Source organism: Myiozetetes cayanensis, unplaced genomic scaffold (genome assembly GCF_022539395.1).
Source record: "Myiozetetes cayanensis isolate MyiCay16 unplaced genomic scaffold, myiCay2020 scf5-8, whole genome shotgun sequence".
In the NCBI taxonomy this organism is placed as follows: domain Eukaryota; kingdom Metazoa; phylum Chordata; class Aves; order Passeriformes; family Tyrannidae; genus Myiozetetes; species Myiozetetes cayanensis.
In genome coordinates this window covers 103,503,478-103,520,280 of record NW_026087742.1, presented here as the reverse complement: position 1 = coordinate 103,520,280, position 16,803 = coordinate 103,503,478, and the positions used below count along the sequence as shown (strand labels likewise).

Sequence of the window (16,803 nt, the reverse complement as noted above, 5' to 3'; positions counted from 1 at the left end):
TGGAGTGACACAACGCAGAAGAAACTAAACTGACATGCAACTTTTATCTGCGTGTGTTGCTATTCACCCATCCTGCCTCACTGCTGCATTTGCTTCCTTCTACATCTGAAGCACTTTCTTTTAATATTTTGGTTATAAAATAATCTCATCTGTCACAGCTGTTACTTCACCTTTAGTGAAAGGCTAGAAGCTAAATGTCATACTTAACATACTCCTTTCCTCTTGGCAATGATCATTTCTGACTCAGGTGCCCGTTCTGCAGCAGTGACCTGGTGCTTTCTGCGAGACTGTGCTGGGCTGGGCAGCTGCTTGGAGGGGAACCTGCCCATGGAACCTGCCAGTGATGGGGCTTCAGGGAGGAGAGGAAAGGAAGCAGACAGCTCTGTGTCCTGGCACACCTGGCAGCTGAGCAGCACCCAGAGCTGGCTGCCAACTTGTGCAGTTTAAAGCAGCTATGAGATATATCCTGAGCTTTGCCAGTGGCCACAACATTTGGTCTCCAGTTGGCAGCAAACAGCTGAAGAGGAGGAAAACTTGCCATTCCCTCCGTCCCAATAAAGTATGCTGAGAACTGCTCCAGAATGACCAAAGACTCAGCTCTGGGAAGCCTGGCTAAGACTTTCATCCTCAAGACAAATACATCACTATATCTGCACTTTGCTTTTTCAGACCAGATCCTAGGAAAAACCCTCTGCCACCTCAGTGCAGGGCAGGGCAGGGCATGCTGCAGCATGGCTGCAGGCTCTCTCTTCTCTCCCTTTACTTGCCTGTGAGTGCCTGTGCACCACGGGGCTGCTGCCTCTTCCCCGCTGAGAGCTGCAGTCCCACGGCACTCTCCTTTCTGCTGCCATGCTGGGAACTCAGCTGTGGCCACACAGGTTTTCCCACTTGCATCCAGAGCCCACTCTCATAACCCTGGGTGACTGGCTTCCACAGAAAACGGAAGGTCCAAAAGCTTACAAGGGTACACACATCCTGCGAGTTCAAGGGATTATGCAGTCTGCAATTTGGCTTGCCTATGGTACACCAGGAGGTCCCCCAGAAAACTTCAGTCTGTTAACAGGGCATGGTAAAGGCTGTTGTGTGATGGGGACAACATCAGCAATATGGTAATGTATAATGCATACTGCACTCCTTAGTGCAGAGGATTTTAATAGCAAGTAACCATACTCTGAATAAACCTGGCATCTAGTTCTGGGACACACAACTGACTACCAGGCTCTCATTTATTCAGCTGTTTTCTTATCCTTACCGATCCTGTTAGGAGAAAGGGAAAATTTAAAGGAATAACAAAAGCTGAATGAATGTTTTTTTCTTGAAGGGAGACATGCACTGCTTGCTCATCACTCACAGCTTTTTCAGCTAGCTAGCAGTGCAAGGAACCAAAAAGCAGTTTACTGCTGAGATGCCAGAGCACTGCAGCATGAGAACTGCACAGTTCCCATGCCACGGTGGCACATGGTCCCTGAAAGCGCTCAGGTACAAAATAGTAACTTCCACCTTTTCCATTTGTTGTCATTTAAACAGTGACCATCACTTGCACCTCCCCTCTCTTCTGAAAATGGTGCTTCTGCATGTCCCGCACCATGCCAGAGATTTCTAGAACAATGTTTTCTCTTCCTCTAGCCTTTAGTCATTTGCACTTGGTAGCATCTTGGTCTTTGTTTACTTTAAGTCCCAAGCTCACTCAGTTATTTATTTTAGAAAGCAAGGAAAGATGGCTTCAATTGGGAGACAAATCCCATTTGGCAAATACCTCCAGGTGAGGGCTGTGCTGGTTTCACTTCCACACCAAGCCACATTTAAGTCTGTGGCACAGCTGAGAGACGAGAGGTGGTGAAATTGCACTGCCCCACCAGCCGATTCTGCCTGTGGGCATAGAAGATGCCAGGAAGCGAAAGCTGAAATCCTTTCACTTATCCTGGGCTAAAATATTTTGCACCCAGGCCTCAGAGAGCAATGGCTGCAAATTCTTCAAGTTGTTTTTGTCTGCAGGTCCTCCTATTTCTGCTACCAGCACAGGAAGGCAGGTGCCAGAAACCGGAGCCCCTCTAGAGGCTCACTTTGGGTACCTTGGGATGGCCAAGCCCCACACTGGGCTCTGTGAGACAGCTCTCCACTGTAGAGAGCTTTGCACAACTTTCAGCACAGGCATCAAAGCTGATCCTGAAGGCAAAGGGGTTGTACTTAGAGATGTATGGTCAGGACAGAAAGGAAAGCTTGTTTTTATTCTGAATTCCATGCAAAAGATGCAGGAAGATACAAGAAGGGGTAAGAAAAACCTGTAATCTCTTTGCTTTGTTGAGAAATCCTTTCTTTAATTCAGAAGTAAGCAGCTATTACCAGAATTTTGTCAATTTAATCAGGTAACAAAAAAGTCTGCAGTCTCCCCGTGAAGGAAACAGATCCCATCCCAGCAGGGAGGGGTTAGAAACTGCTGATTCACCTGCAAAATGATCCAATCCCAGAAATCCTTTAAGCTCACATTACATAATCTCATGCCCCAATCAAACCTGTGGGCAAAAGGGATGAGGGACAAGGACCCATTGATGGCCACTGGTGTCCCACATGGGTCTCACCTCTCTGCTGGCACAGCTTTGCTCCCAGGGAAACTCCGTGGTGACAGTGACAGCAACATGCAACGGGACCCTTCCATATTTGCCAAGGCCCTATGCCCAGCTCACGAAAAGACATTCCGACTCTCCTGGAAGCTGCCGTAACTTTTATTATTAGGGATGTGCACAACTACCTCCTGCTTATCATATATACCTCAAAAATATGTTTGGTTTTGCTGCTGAGCAACATGTGGTGTTTAAAGGAGCCACCACTCATTGTAAGGACTCGATTATAATTTGCTACTTGACATACAGTTGATGAACGGTCAACAAGACAAAACCAGCTAGATATATGGATGTCCTGCTGTACTGCCAATGAGCTGGCACACAAACACGTTTTACTCACAAGAGTATGATCTTTGCAATGCCCTATAACTTTGCTGTTACTGTTACTGTATGGCTCTGTTTAGTCTTTTAGTCTGTATTTCATGGTTCAAATTGAATATTAGCTTTGCTCATCAGTATTGCTCCTCTTAGAATTTTTTTACTGTTGTTTTCACCAAGTCTGTTTTTTTCCTCTGACTCTTGGAGCCTGAAGTATTGTGATTTTTTTTTTTTTTTTAAATCTCAGCTTTCATTAAAAAAAGAAAGAAATGTAAAGAAATGTTTGATCTCATGGCTATGGAGGAAAGCCTGAGGAGGCTTTCAACTCATTGTCTATTACTGCTTAAAATCTCATCACTGTTTTGGGTTCAAGACTGAAAAACTAGAAAGCAGGATGAAGACAATAATCTTAAATATATGCGTCATTTTTATGTGAAGCTGGTTTACTCTTTTAGTTATTTTTACAGGTAACTTGTGCCAAGGAAAATGAAGAGAAGAAAAACCTTTAATGGATAGCTATAAATTTCTCCACTTTTTCTATGATCTCAGTAATCTCTGGCATTTCATATCTTTGCAGTGTACTTTTTTTATTCACGTCAAGAGACGGCCTCAGACAAAACGTAAAAAGGTTATGAGAGGGAAAAGACTTGCACAGCTTCCAGCTTAATTCACGAAAGAAAACGCTGTGGGCTCTGCAGACATGGGCAGAATGAAACTTTCAGGAGTGCATTTTCATCAGAAGGTGCAGAGAGGGAAGGCAAGGAAGGCCCAGACGAGGGCTGTGCCCTGCTGACCACGGGTCCAGGGCAGGGATTCAAAGGGGGCTGCTGGGCAGTGGCCTCCCGGACCATGCCAGTCCAGCCAAGGGACAAAGAGTGTGCACACAGCCGATGGAGAAAGCCAAAGGATCCCAATGTCTCAGGATAAATATTGGAAGTCACGGCTGGAGAGCATGCAATGAGGATGGCTATGACTAGCTGGGCTCTTTTTCCACCAGTCCTACAATCAGGTTTCCTGAAGAGATGCTAAGACACTAATTATGCACGGTATTTATTTTTGCAACTGATTTTTTTCAGCTGTCCAAAACATAGTGAATTATATTTTCTCCAAACAATTTTCACAAAAATAAAACCTAAAAATTGTTAAAACTACAAGTCATCAACGGTGGGACAACTATTAGCGCTCAAAGTGGCAGATGTGCGTGCATTTACATTTCCATCTGTCTTCTTGGTAGCTACAGAAAATCGCTAGATATCATTTTTCTTTTCTAATCTGAAGTGGAGAAGCTTTTATAATCAATACCATCTTAATTCTGACAATCACCCTTGTAAATCTGCCTGAATTTATTCTACCATAAAAAGTCCACTCTGGTTTTTGTGCTGACTGCTGCTAGAGGACAGGATACCTGGGTAGCAGAAACCCCTCTGCACAGCCTGGTGTGCTGCTGTGAGATTTATTCTTTTTTTCCCCATCACGAAAAATCAAACTTTGCTCCTGTGTCTGATCTTGCATCAGTTCAACCACCAGCGGCTTTCTCCATTCACCTCAGATGTCTCCATAAACACCCTTCCATCTTTATACTGCTTCTCAGAGGGCTGGAGACATGGTGCAGGCTCTTGCCAAGGGCTCCTCCAGCAGAAGCCTGAGGAACAGTCCCTTCTGCGCTGCAGGGAAACCTCAATATCTGCAAGTTCACAGCTCATCGCATTAATTAACAACTTGGCTCCTCCTTCTCTCTTCCAACAGGAGAGCAGGGGTTTTCCTGCTGTAAACTCCAACTTAAAGGCAGGGCCTTGTCACAGCTTTTGGGAAGCCCAGATGTGTCAGCGGGGATTGCCGGCAGCTCTCCTGGAGCCTTGTGACACTGCCTGGGGTGCCGGTGGCCTGGCATCGGTGGCTGTGATGCACAGAATTCCCTGGCCTCTCATACCTGCCCTGCCCGCCAGCTGTGCTCTCCCAGAGGGGTGATGCCCCATCACACACACATGTCTGGCCATGCAGTGAAAAATCCTGTCCCCCAGGTGTTCTGTTTGTTACAGGGGAGACGAGGTTTGACCTTCCAAAGGCAGGAAAGGTGAGACAACGTGGATGGCTAGGACATTCCCAGCAGGGGCTGCCCAGCTGGCAGCAGCACAGGGTTGTAGGGAGCATCACGTCACAGACTGAAGCAGGAGGGACGGCAGAGGGGCCCTGTCCCAGCCGGTGCTACTGGAGCAGGGTGGGGGCGTGGCAGGGACCAGTGGGATGTGGTCATCCTCCCAGGCACAGGCAGCTTCAGGACTTCTGCTCTGGCCACTGACCAGCACCCGTGGGAGAGACCAAACCCTCTTGCCTGCAGGAATCACACGGAGCAGTTGCTGTTGCTGACACCTGGAGCTCAGAGGGGTTTCTGTGCGCACTTCCACACTGTCCTTGCAACATGCTATTTATCTTCCCTCTTCCTTAGCTGTGCCCAGATCTTACCTGCGTATCTTAATTCTCATCTGTTTTCGCATAAGATACATTTTAGCCCTGCAGCATTGTGCTGCTATGACAACAAGCTTGCACTTCTGCTGCTTTCACACCCTTGTTTTTCTTGTATTAGGACTCTTCCCCTCATCTTACAGCCTTGCTCTAAAGACATGACTTCATCCTTTATATTTTTCAGCAGAATGCACTGTTTGTTCTACAGACTGTTCCCCTGGAAGTGTTTTTAGTGTCTAAGCTACTTAGAGACAGTGAAGACCTACTACATCCATTGCCAGTTCCACAGCTGAGTGCTTGTGTCCAGGCATTCAGAAGTAGTCGAAGTTTTAAAATAAAGGGTACCTTGCGTTAGTCACAATCAAAACAGACCCAGGTTTCGGCTCCACTGAAAAACCACTATGCACTTCCACTGACTTTGAAAATAATGGTTTAAGTGTGCCACGTCTGTACAGCAAAGCAATTGGAAATACCACAGACAAGGGAACATAAACATGTTATTTCTAAAGATGATTGTTTCCTCCACGAGTTTCCTCACAAAGTAAGTGAGGAAACCTGTGAAGACCGTAGACAGAGTGTGCTGGCACGCACATGAATAGGAACAGAACAATTAAGAAGCAGAGAGAGGAAATAAAACCCCCAGAAGTATGAGGTCTGCAAGATTTTGAAGTTAAACTGTTTTGTTCTGCAGTAATCAGAAGTTCTGAAGCTCCTAAATAAATGTGCCTTTAGATGGAAATACCTAATTTTACTTTGTTTGCATGTTCAAATAGATATTTAATCAGTTATCTAGGTCAATTAACGGCCAGTTCATATGAGAAGAGCGATGTATAAGCACTTCTAAAAAATTGTACTTAGCAGAGGTTTCTTTAAAGAAAAAAACCTCTTATCTACAGATTTTTACAGGGGCAAACTGCAAATGCAATCACCTTCAGTAAGGAGTAAGGCATGTTACATTTCAATACTTCTCATCTGTATGTCTTGACATCTTAAGTGGAGTTTTTGCCAAAAAAAAATTAGTACTGTGTTATTGTTATAAACACAGTAATGTAAGTGGAAAAGAGGATATTTTTCTGGAAAAAAAAAAGGAAACCTTAAATTTTTTTTAAAAAGTCTTCAGTAGTATAATGCATTTAACTCACTGTAAGCATAGAGGAACAAACAGGCTCAAAAGGATGGCTCTCAAATCCTGGCTAAATGAGACCATATTATCTGAGGTTCAAATATCTGTCTAGGTCTCTATTTCCAGTGAGTGTGTATGACTTCCACCTAACAAGTTCCTAGCTGCAAGTGGAAATACCACTATGAAATGGTACGGGTCTGTTTTAACACTATTCTTAGCTGGGATTCTCGGCTTAGTCAAACTCTACAGACTTTACATAATCATTTGAACTTCTGCACGATGGTCCACACCAAATATCCCAATTATTTTTCCTTCTCCAAGCAGTTATTGGAAATACAGTAGTAAAAGCACACTTTCTTCAGTTAGGTGTTTTTACTTCCCAGCTCCCTCTCTCTCTTGAAAGAGTGAAATCTTGAGGAGAAAAGGTCCTGTGCACCGACCGACAGCGTAAGATGCCAGTTGTGCTCAGCTATAGAGCAGGTACTGCAGCAAGTAAAATTTCGTTATTGTCCTCCCACAGTATCTCAGTCTCAGGATGCGTCTCTTCCATATCTGAGATTCTACCGAGGCTTTTATTGGATCACCTATTCAAGACCAGAGACTGAGGATACGTTTGGATTTCTCCCTCTCTTCTGCAAATGACTACGCCAGCTGGAAACGCAACATTGGGATGGCAAGCCTAGAACGGTTAAGCACTTATGGGAGTTATCAGAACTATGGATACAGATTTACACAAAAAAAATTAAAAAAAAAAGAGGACTCGGCCTCATCTCCAAATCACAACTATTATATAAGGCAGCCACATGTCTCCCTGCTAATGAGCAGGAGACACCTTGTGTGAAGCAGCTTGTACGTTCAGCAAGACCCACCGCTGTCATGTGAGCAGCCAGCACGGCCCTGGCAGATGTGTGCTGTAAGGGGGAGTCCTGTGGCAGCTCCTGCTCTGGGAGCACTGCTCAAGACCTGGGCCTGAGACAGTGGTGAGGCTGAACCCTTCCCAGAATCTCTCTCCAGGCAGCCAACAAGGCACTGTGCAGTAGTGGTAATGGTGACTTTCTCAGGCTGATAACAGGCCCGTGAGGAATTGCACCAAGCTAACCATAGTGTTTCAGAGGTGTCACCACAGAACTTATCTGATTGGCTAATTAATTGATTAGGATATTAGAGTGATTAACCAGCTATGTTTCAATTTCAACTGCTCAGACTCCCAAACTTTGTATCCCTTTATATAAGGGGACAATAATAGAAGATGACTTCTTCCTCTGCTTAAATCAGGGGCAACCTCCTTCCCTTGCCACATGACTAGGGCAGCTGTAGCTGTTCAGGGCTCATTCTCTTCCCTCCCTGGCAGATGAGGTGGGATATGGCAGGCAAGGAAACCAAGAAGAGGTGCGGCAAGAGCAGCCAGCATCTGCTTGGGGCAACCATCCTCCTGTGTCTCCCATCCTCCTGCTTGTGGGTGGAGATGCAGCAACAGCCATGCAGGAGGAGCCAGCATCCAACCTGACACTTATTCTAAAACAAAACCTCTCCCTTGAGGAGGTTGTCGTCCTGAAAAGGGAAGATAAGCAAATGCAGCCATTTAGGTTCTCTGCCCTGACTGTGCCTATAGGGCAGCATTTTCAGAAATGTGAGGGGGTTACCTATGGTTTCATCCAGGACATTTATTTACAAGCGAAGTACTTTGAGTTGGTTGGCTCTGGACTGAGGCTGGGGATGCCTTTGCTCCCTTCTCCCCTTCATGCAATTGCACATATATCGGAAAACCTTGATGGCCAGCTTTTCTTTTCTCCTTCTCTTGGTGGGCCTTGTTAACACAAAATGATTTAGCCCTGCATCACAACAGATATAACAATATTGGGAGCTAGGAGCCCTCCCTCATGTTTTGCTGTTCTTTGACCCCCAGGGCCATCCACAAGGTTGGATAGGCAGCTGCCTAAGCCTGTCTCTGCCCACAAGCAGAAAAATAATCAGGACAAAGAATATAATCTATTCTACACAAGGCATATTGGAATTAACTAGATAAGTAAAGAGTTGGAAATAATGCATCAAATATGCCTGACAATGTCTAAACAGTCAAATGGCAATGGAGTTAATTATCTCTATAAATGAAAAATAATCATTCTGTTGGCCAATTCTGTCCATTAAAAATGAGGTAGTATTAAATACTGACAGAACTTTCTATGCTATACCTCTTTCACTGACGTGATAAATCTTATGCAGAAGTTTGCTCGCGGAAAGATTCCGAGTACCATTTATTTGTGTGTCACTGTGCTATTGACAAAACTACAGATCTCTAGAGAAGGCAGTACAGAGAAAAAAATCCATTATCATTATTATCCTATGACTGAGTAAATGTGCACATACTGGATGCAAATGCAATTCATGGTACAAGAAAATGAAGGAATGAAAATCATCTCTCTGGAGTTTTCTCATTCGCCAGTAACATTCCTGTTACTGTACTAAGTGAGTTGACACTTATTAAATCTGTTTGCTCATTACTGTTGGGGAATATGTCAAAAGAAAAACATAAAATACTGAGTAGCTTTGTACCATACCTCTGTATGTACCTACAGTCAAAATAAAAGATAAATAAATCCCCTGTAACAGTTATTTCCTTGTTTAGTAAAGAGGGAGGTCTCACTGAAGTCTTTTACAATAGGTGTTTGCATCTGTTTTCTCATTTTAGAAAAGAGATTCCCTGAAGCAATTAAAAATAATTAACATTGGCTTTTACATGGGCTGACAGTTTGACATTCAGAACAGAAGAAAAAGAAGAAAAAAGAAAGCAATGCCGAGTCTCTTGGGTTTCCTCAATGCAACAGCAAAAACGTGCACGATAGAACTAGCCACACCTCTGGTTATTTCCAAATGTTCCTTTCCATTTTCCTGGGTGAACTTGACCCTCTTTGCACACAGTTTTTGCATCTATCCTCTCAGGTTTTCGACATGTTTTGACCCATAGTAGGGTGAGATGTCCTGTTAGATTGTAACTCGCACGCTCCGTGCTGCTCAAGTGACAGGGAAAGATGCTGCCCGCTCTAACTTGAACCGGTAGCACAGGCTGCACCATGCCTGCAATCTACAGCAGGGCTGGATTTTCTCTTCATCTATGAAACCAGCATTTTCTGTGATGGTGGGGTGGGAGTGGAGGGGGAAAAAAACCCACTAAAACGCTAAAAATAATCTGGTGAGTTATGTCACTTGCCTTCATGAGCAGTGAGAAGAAGGTTTTATGCTACCCCTCTCTGTGCAGAAGTGCAGTCCAGACACAGCAGCAGCCCCCAAAACCATTCTCGGCAGCCTGGCAGATTGGTACCTAACTGCTTTTGAAGTTTGAGTCTATCAAAGCCCGAGACGCCGTAACTCGGGAGCACGACTGTCTCGCGAGTACAGAGACACAAAAAATTACTTAAGCAAGCAGGTTGCCCTTCTCGCTCACTCAAAAGCAAGTAAAAGCAAAATAGGGAAAAAAGGAAAGGAAAAGAAAAAAAAAAAAAAAAAAGGAGGGGAAGACAGCGGATCCCGCGGCGCTGGCAGGGAGCGCGGTGCCGGCTCCCCGCGCCGGGCTGGCGTCCCAACTGTTGCAGGGAGGTGACCGGGGAGCTGCGGTGGCAGCGGCGGCAGAGCCCGGCGTGCGCGGGTGGGTCCGTGCCGGCGGGCAGGTGCGGGGAGCGGGGCGGGATGCGGGGCGGTGATGGCCAGGGGACCCGCCGCGGTTACCTTGAGGATGAGATCGGTGTGGTGCTGGTCCAGCATGTTGGCCTTGCGGAAGGAGGTGATGATCACCCGGCCGTACCTCCCCGGCGTCTGCAGGTCGGAGTAGAGCCGGTGCTTGGAGCGGTTCACCGGGAAGAGGCTGTCCACCAGGTTCCTCTCGATCTTGGCCAGGCTGTGCGTGGGGGCCAGGAGGTGCTCCACGTTCTCCTCCACCTGGTAGCGGCTGAAGCTGGCGCCCAGAAGGATGGAGATAAGCACGGGCGCCGAGGCGAAGAACACCGGGTGGCTGGCGACGAAGTGGCCGAGCCGGGAGAAGGACGTCCCCAGCCCCCTGTGCAAGACCTGCCGCAACATCCTAGTGCGGAGGGCGCGCAGGAGGGCGAGCGCCGCGCCGGGGCCCCCGCAGCTCCCCCACGGCCCCCGCAAGACCATGGGGCAGCCCCGCCGGGCGCCGCCTCCCCGCCGGCCGCGGCTGCGGGGGGCCGGGGGCCGCCGCCGCGCGTGTGCGTGTGTGTGCGGTGTGTGCGCGCCCGCCCGGCTGCGTGCGCGGGGCGGCTCGGGCGCCCGTCCTCCCGCAACGCCGCCGTGCCCGAGAGGAGTTTCCCAGCCCCTCGATGCCACACTTCCCAACCCGCCGCCCCTCGCCGCGGAGCGGCGGCGCGGACCGCCCGGGGGACGGGGGGGCAGGGAGCAGCCCCGCCGCCGCCCCGCCGCGGGAAGGGGAAGGGGCAAGCGCCGCTCCCCGCCCCCGCCGCGGAGTTCGCGCGGGAGCGGGGTTGCCCGCAGACTGCTGACTAATCCCCCGGCCGCGGCAGGCGAGGCGAGGCGAGGCGGGGCGGGCGCAGAAAGCCCTCGGCGGCGCCCCCGCCGCCGCCGCCCTCCGCCCAGGGCGCGGGGCCACGCCGGGCGCCGCCTCGCACGGGGCGGCGGGCGCAGCGCGGCGCCTCCCGCCGGGGCCGCCCCGCCGGCCGCGCTCGGGACGCCGCGGCGCGCCCCGCCCGCCTGGCCCCGCCCGCCGCCGGCAGCCGCCGGCCCGGGACCGCGGGGGAGCGCGGCCCCGCCGCGGCCCCGACGGGCGGGAGGGCGGCGGGGCGCGGAACGGCCGCCCCCCGTGCAGGGGGAGTTGGGTGTGCTTCGTGGGGGGGCTTTGGCGCGGGGTCCCGCCGCCACAAACGTCCGGGCGCTTCCCGCGGCGGCGGGGCCGGGCGGCGCCCCGGGTGCCTGACGGCAGCGCCCCGCGGAGCGGCCGCACAGGTGCCGCGGCGGCGGGGCCAGCGCAGCCCGGCACTGCCCGGCGCCCGAGTGGGCATGTGCGGCGCTTGCACATGCCCATTAGGGAGGCTGGTGCCGCTGGCGGGGCTGTCCCTGCCCGCATCGCGGTCCGCGCCCGCCCGGCATCGCCCCCGGAGCCGCCCCGGCACTGCCCCGGCACTGCCCCGCGCAGGCAGCCCAGCACCTGCCGGCACCGCGCCGTGCCGGGGGAGCGCTGCCGCTCCCCTCACCCTGAACCGGCATCCCCGGAGCTGCCCACCTGTGTGTAGGTACAGCCCGTCGCCGCCGGATGCGATCCAGGGGCACGGCCTCTTTTTTAAAAAGCAAATTGCATTTAAGTAGCAGAAAGTGCAGAAGTGCTGTGGCTGTTGGCATATTTGGGCACGCTGATTCCTAGCGCTGTTGGCTGGCCCAAGCTGCTACTTCCCAAACCAAAGGTGCTCGTGTTTGGAGTCCAGTTGCTCCTCAGGCCAGTGGTTTTACAAACCGGAGAAAAGGAAGTTTCTGTTTGACAGCTCTTACACGTGTTGCTGTATAAAACAGCAGGGGCTCCCAGTTTTGGTTATTGATGGCTGACAGTCATCCTCCTTTTACATTTCAGTAGTGTCTGACCTGAGCTAATGTTTTGTCACAGACGCTTCATGCACAAAACCTCCTTGACATCATTGCTGTCTCCTCACAGCTAGGTCACACAGCTTGAATGCTAAAATCTTTCCATGTTTCACTGCCAATGTGGTGAGCAAGTGAATGGCTTAATTGAGCACGGCCAAGTTATGGCAGGTAAAGTCCCAACATCCTCTGGTTCTTCTAGATTTCATGCCCGAGACCAGGAATCATTCCTGAGAGTGATCTGCCTATGGGGTCAGTGCAGCTGCCTCTAGGGTGCCCCGAGGGCTGCTGGGGTTTATAATATGCTCATGCCTCTGCTCAGGTCCACTCCCACACAGGTGGGTCCTCACTGCTTGTATCAGTCCTACATAAGTTTAAGGAAGAAAAATATAATTTAAAGAAAACCTCAAAGGTGGAAATAGAAGCAGAAGCACACACAGGAGAGGATTGGACCCAAGTTTGGGTGAAGTTCAGTATTAGGTCAGGCCTCAGAGACTGGCTCTCTGTTTTCTAGTCCAGCACTCTCCCCTTTCTGCCCAGAGTTCCGAGCACAGGCTCACTCACGTCATTGTATATCAGGGAAACATCGGGATGTGGCTAATGCTTTACATCATTAGCAACAAGTGAAGAACTTTTGTCGTTGCTGCTGACAGTATCATCTTTGCTGATTTTTTTTTTGTCTCCATTAAACGTATTTTATCATCATTAAAAATGAAGGGAGATTAATTAATTATTTCAGTAACCATCCAGTGGCCGATTTGCAGTTTTCCAGGGTACCTCAGGAAAACTAGTTTGAGGATCTGACATCCAGTTCAGTTCTCAGCACATTAACTTTGGGTAAGCCATAGGTGACCTCAAGAGAACTCATAGAATCATTTAGGTTGGAAAAGACATTTGAGATCATTGTATCCAACCATTAACAATATATATCCATTTTTGCGGGGGCATAGAGGAAAAAATGATGTATCGGCAGTTCTGTGGAATGTTCCTCTGTCTTCCCAGAGCAGTGTCAGTTTTATTGCCTGTTGTAACCAGCACTGGGCTGCACTGTTGGCTGCGATGGAAATGTCTTTCTAAAGGTAGGCACGGGTTTTTACCCCACAAAATTCTGCCTCCCCTTTGCCCGAGGAATCACCCTGCTTTTGACTATGGGGTTGCCTGTAAGGGAGGGATGGACATACAGGGGTGGGAAGTGAGATAGCTTGACATGTGCTGTGTGTGCTGAAACTGCCCTGAGTACATTGCAATGCCACAAGCATCCTGTGAATGTTACCAAACCAAAGGGGAAACCTGCATACTCCTGACTGCAGATACTGAAATCACCTTGTTGCTGATCATCATTGCTCTGTCACTCCAAAAATTGCCATCAAAATACATTCTGTGGTAATGTGATTGTCAGGAGCAGAATAGCCAGAGGCCTCCCACAGCACTTTGAGAAGACCAAAGCATGGCTGAGCTCTCGCCTCTGTTGTAGGGGAAAGCCTTTAGCACGTGCCATGCAGTGAGTGCTGGGCATTAACCAGCTCTACCTGTCTTTTGGAGGAAATGGAAGGGTAGGATTTCTATCACGTATATGTGCTGCTCTGCTACAGCTCTTGAATGGCGCTTTACAAAATAGATAATGATGTCTCATTGCTCTAGAGAGATTCCAAACTAAATTAAGAAGAGAATGATGGGAAGAGATGACCATACAATGAGGTGCAGATGCTGGAAATAGGGATAATGAGGGGGAGAACAATATGATTATGTCCTTTCAAAGCAAATGCCTCAGGGCAGCTACTTTTGGGGACAGAGTGTAAAAGGGAGGTGGGGAAGACATGACTAAAAGACAGCATTTGCACAGGGTTTAACTCTGCTCTCAAGAGCAGACCTGTCCGCTGTGAAGTAGTTGTTGACTCTCAGATCTGTGCAAAGAGACTGCCTTGACCCTTTGAACATCACAAAAGGACAAACAGGTCAGGTGGATTAGCACAAATGAGGTGCTGTCATTCCCAGGGCCCGCAAAGCCTTGGTGGGTCAAACACCCCACAACCTAGGTCAGAGGGCTTTAGGATGACTTGAGCATCCATAAATGAGCATATCTCTATGCATTTGCTCAAATCTTGTTACAATGGCAAGTTTTAAAACTAATGTGAGAGGAAGAAGTTGACAAGGTTTTATTTAAAATAACCTCTTTCTCCTACCTCACCCAAAGTGGTCCAGTGAAACAAAACGCTCAGAGAAGTGATGGAGGAGTGGATTCCTGATGAGTAACTTCAGATGAGTGAAGAGGGCCTAGGGAAAAGGAAAGGTGTCAGGAGCAGCTGGGATGGCTGTGGGAGGTATGCAGAGAATCAGGGTTTTGCATTGTTTAGTTAGGCATGAGGAACCAGAGAGGATATTTTAGGAGTGTGTGCAGGGGATTTAGTGCTGCGAATGGGGAATGTTTTTTGCAACAGGGCACTGAGCAATGTGTGATGCAGGTTCCAGCTGGAGCTTGGAGAGAATGAGGTTACCCACAGCGAGGAGATGTGTAACAAAGACTTTTTTTTTTTTTTTTTTTTTTTAAGGGAACTAAAAGGAAAATTTTCAAGGAGAGTTTAATAATTATGGTTAGAATTTTAAGGGTTGCAAAAGCTTTTTTACTGACATTCTCTGTGTTATGCTCATTTATACCTGCTGAAAGTCTTGCTGGTGACATGCAAAGACATTGTGCTTTGTGCCAAGGGATCAAAATGACATGTAGGCAGCCCAGGATGGCAAGGGAAAGCAGTAGCTCTCATTGGATCATCCGATCAAGCTCTGCTCTGTATTTCTTGGCCTTAGGTCTGGGACCTGGGCCAATGCCAATTAAGTTGGTGAGGGCACAGACAAGGTTAACGATAAAGTTAATCTCCCATTGCTGATTGGTGAGGGATCCTCACAACTTGCAGCTTTTGTTCATTTGCAGTTAACAGAAAAGCAAAGCAGAAGGAGGCCTCCTTCTTATTTCCAGCCCGGGTCCCATCACAGTAGGAATATTACACAAAAGTATCACTCCTTTTGCTCATATGTGCTGCACTTCTCCCACAAGGATGGCAAATTGCTTGTACTGAAAAGGGCTTTACAGAAGCAACCTTGGGAAATTGAAAGCTGGTCTCAAAGCAGTTACTAGTTCATATTTAATCAATGAAACTTCACTTTCTTCTTTTTCTCTCCTCAGTCCCACCTTCTTTTGAATGGCGCCAAGTAGTGGTGCATCATGGGCACAAACAGCATGATCGGAGTTTAAGAACCCCAAAACTAAGGTGATTATTTAAACAGAGAAAGCAGAAATGAAATAGAGGAACAAAGCAGCATCACAAAGCATCTCTCTACACCAGTCCTTTGGGTCATGAAGGACAGGGCTGTGCGAACAACAGCTCGTACAGACCAGGAAGCAATACCCTGCCAAGAGATGGCAACAAATTTTGCAATCTGCATCCTCAGATTTCATTGCCAGAATTCAAGATGGCTGATTTCTTACGTCCTGAAACAGGCGATTGACAAAATCAATCATGTTGTAATATTTTCTTCAGTGTGTGTAAGCCCCTAGTGTTCATCAAACAGAAGGCAAGAGAGAGGCAAAGATGGAGAAAAGCTATGGCTGTGCACCCACTTTGGCGTTGCACTCCCCAGTGCCCTGACGTGCTGCCACCCGTGACAGGACATGCGTGTTCTAACTGGACTTGCTAATGCAGATCTTGGGAGAAGTCACGGGAACTGGAATATCTTTTTGCATCTGCTAAAAGGAAAGAAATCCTCCCTCCTGCTCCTGCGTGACCACATCTCTTTTTTGCAGTCTGTCCTGTAAAATGCAAATATGTAAATGATCCTTGCTGGCTTGTTCCTTCTACTGGGTACAGAGATATACAAAAAGAATGTAAATCACCAAGAAATACTCTGACAGCTGGCACCTGATTCTTTCCCAAGTGCCCTGGTGGTCACTCTTCGGTAGCTCTTTGCTGATTCATGAGGACTGCTAAGGGAAAGCATGTGTGACATCTTTTACAGAGTATAATAAAAAGAGGAAAGTGCCCTGTGTGGCTGGAACTGCAGCTCTGTGGTCTGTCTCTGAGATGCTCCATTAGCCTGCTGCTGGCAGAGATGACACAAAAACCGGAGATCCCCAATTGTACCATTAACATGAACAGACTGAAAAAAACCCCCTGGAATGTAACAGGGAGCCTGTGCTTTTTTTTCCCCCCCCTCCTCTCTGCTTGTATGAAAACTCAGTAGAGGGTAAGGATGGATCTGTTCCCTTGCATATTGGCATAGGCTGTATGAAAACACAGCTCTGCTTTTGTTTGGGTTCTCCCATATTATGTTAGATCTAGATTTGCTTTTTAAGCTGAAACCTTTGGATCCCTCTCTGGCTATATTTTTGCCTATGCCATTTGATATTTGTGATTGACCAGACTACTAATCACGGCCTCTCACCTGTTTGTTTTAAAACAGTGACTGCTGATGCTTCTGTCAGCCTTAGGAAAGGTCTTTCCTTTGCCATAAATAATAATGGCCTGAAAAAAAAGTCCTTCCTTGCAGAAAGATGGATTAAGTTCTTATTTTGAAATGCAGTCTGAGTGGTCCTGATATACTGAAATGTTACAGCTAATATAATCAGACGAGTCAATTTTCAGCTTTCATACTACATTTTAAGAAACAAAACAAGCAGACAAG

The 16,803-nt window shown here is 48.1% G+C and overlaps 1 protein-coding gene across 1 annotated transcript in view; it reads right to left on the bottom strand.

Annotated features, from left to right (window-relative positions):
* Nucleotides 1–10,680, bottom strand: part of PTCHD1 (patched domain containing 1) — a 46,095-nt gene extending 35,415 nt beyond the window's left edge. Inside the window, exon 1 of the mRNA XM_050332373.1 lies at nt 10,249–10,680. Within this exon, the coding sequence (XP_050188330.1) occupies nt 10,249–10,677 (429 nt within the window). The 5' untranslated portion in view covers nt 10,678–10,680. The remainder of the gene's footprint in view (nt 1–10,248) is intronic.
* Nucleotides 10,681–16,803: the final 6,123 nt, after the last annotated feature.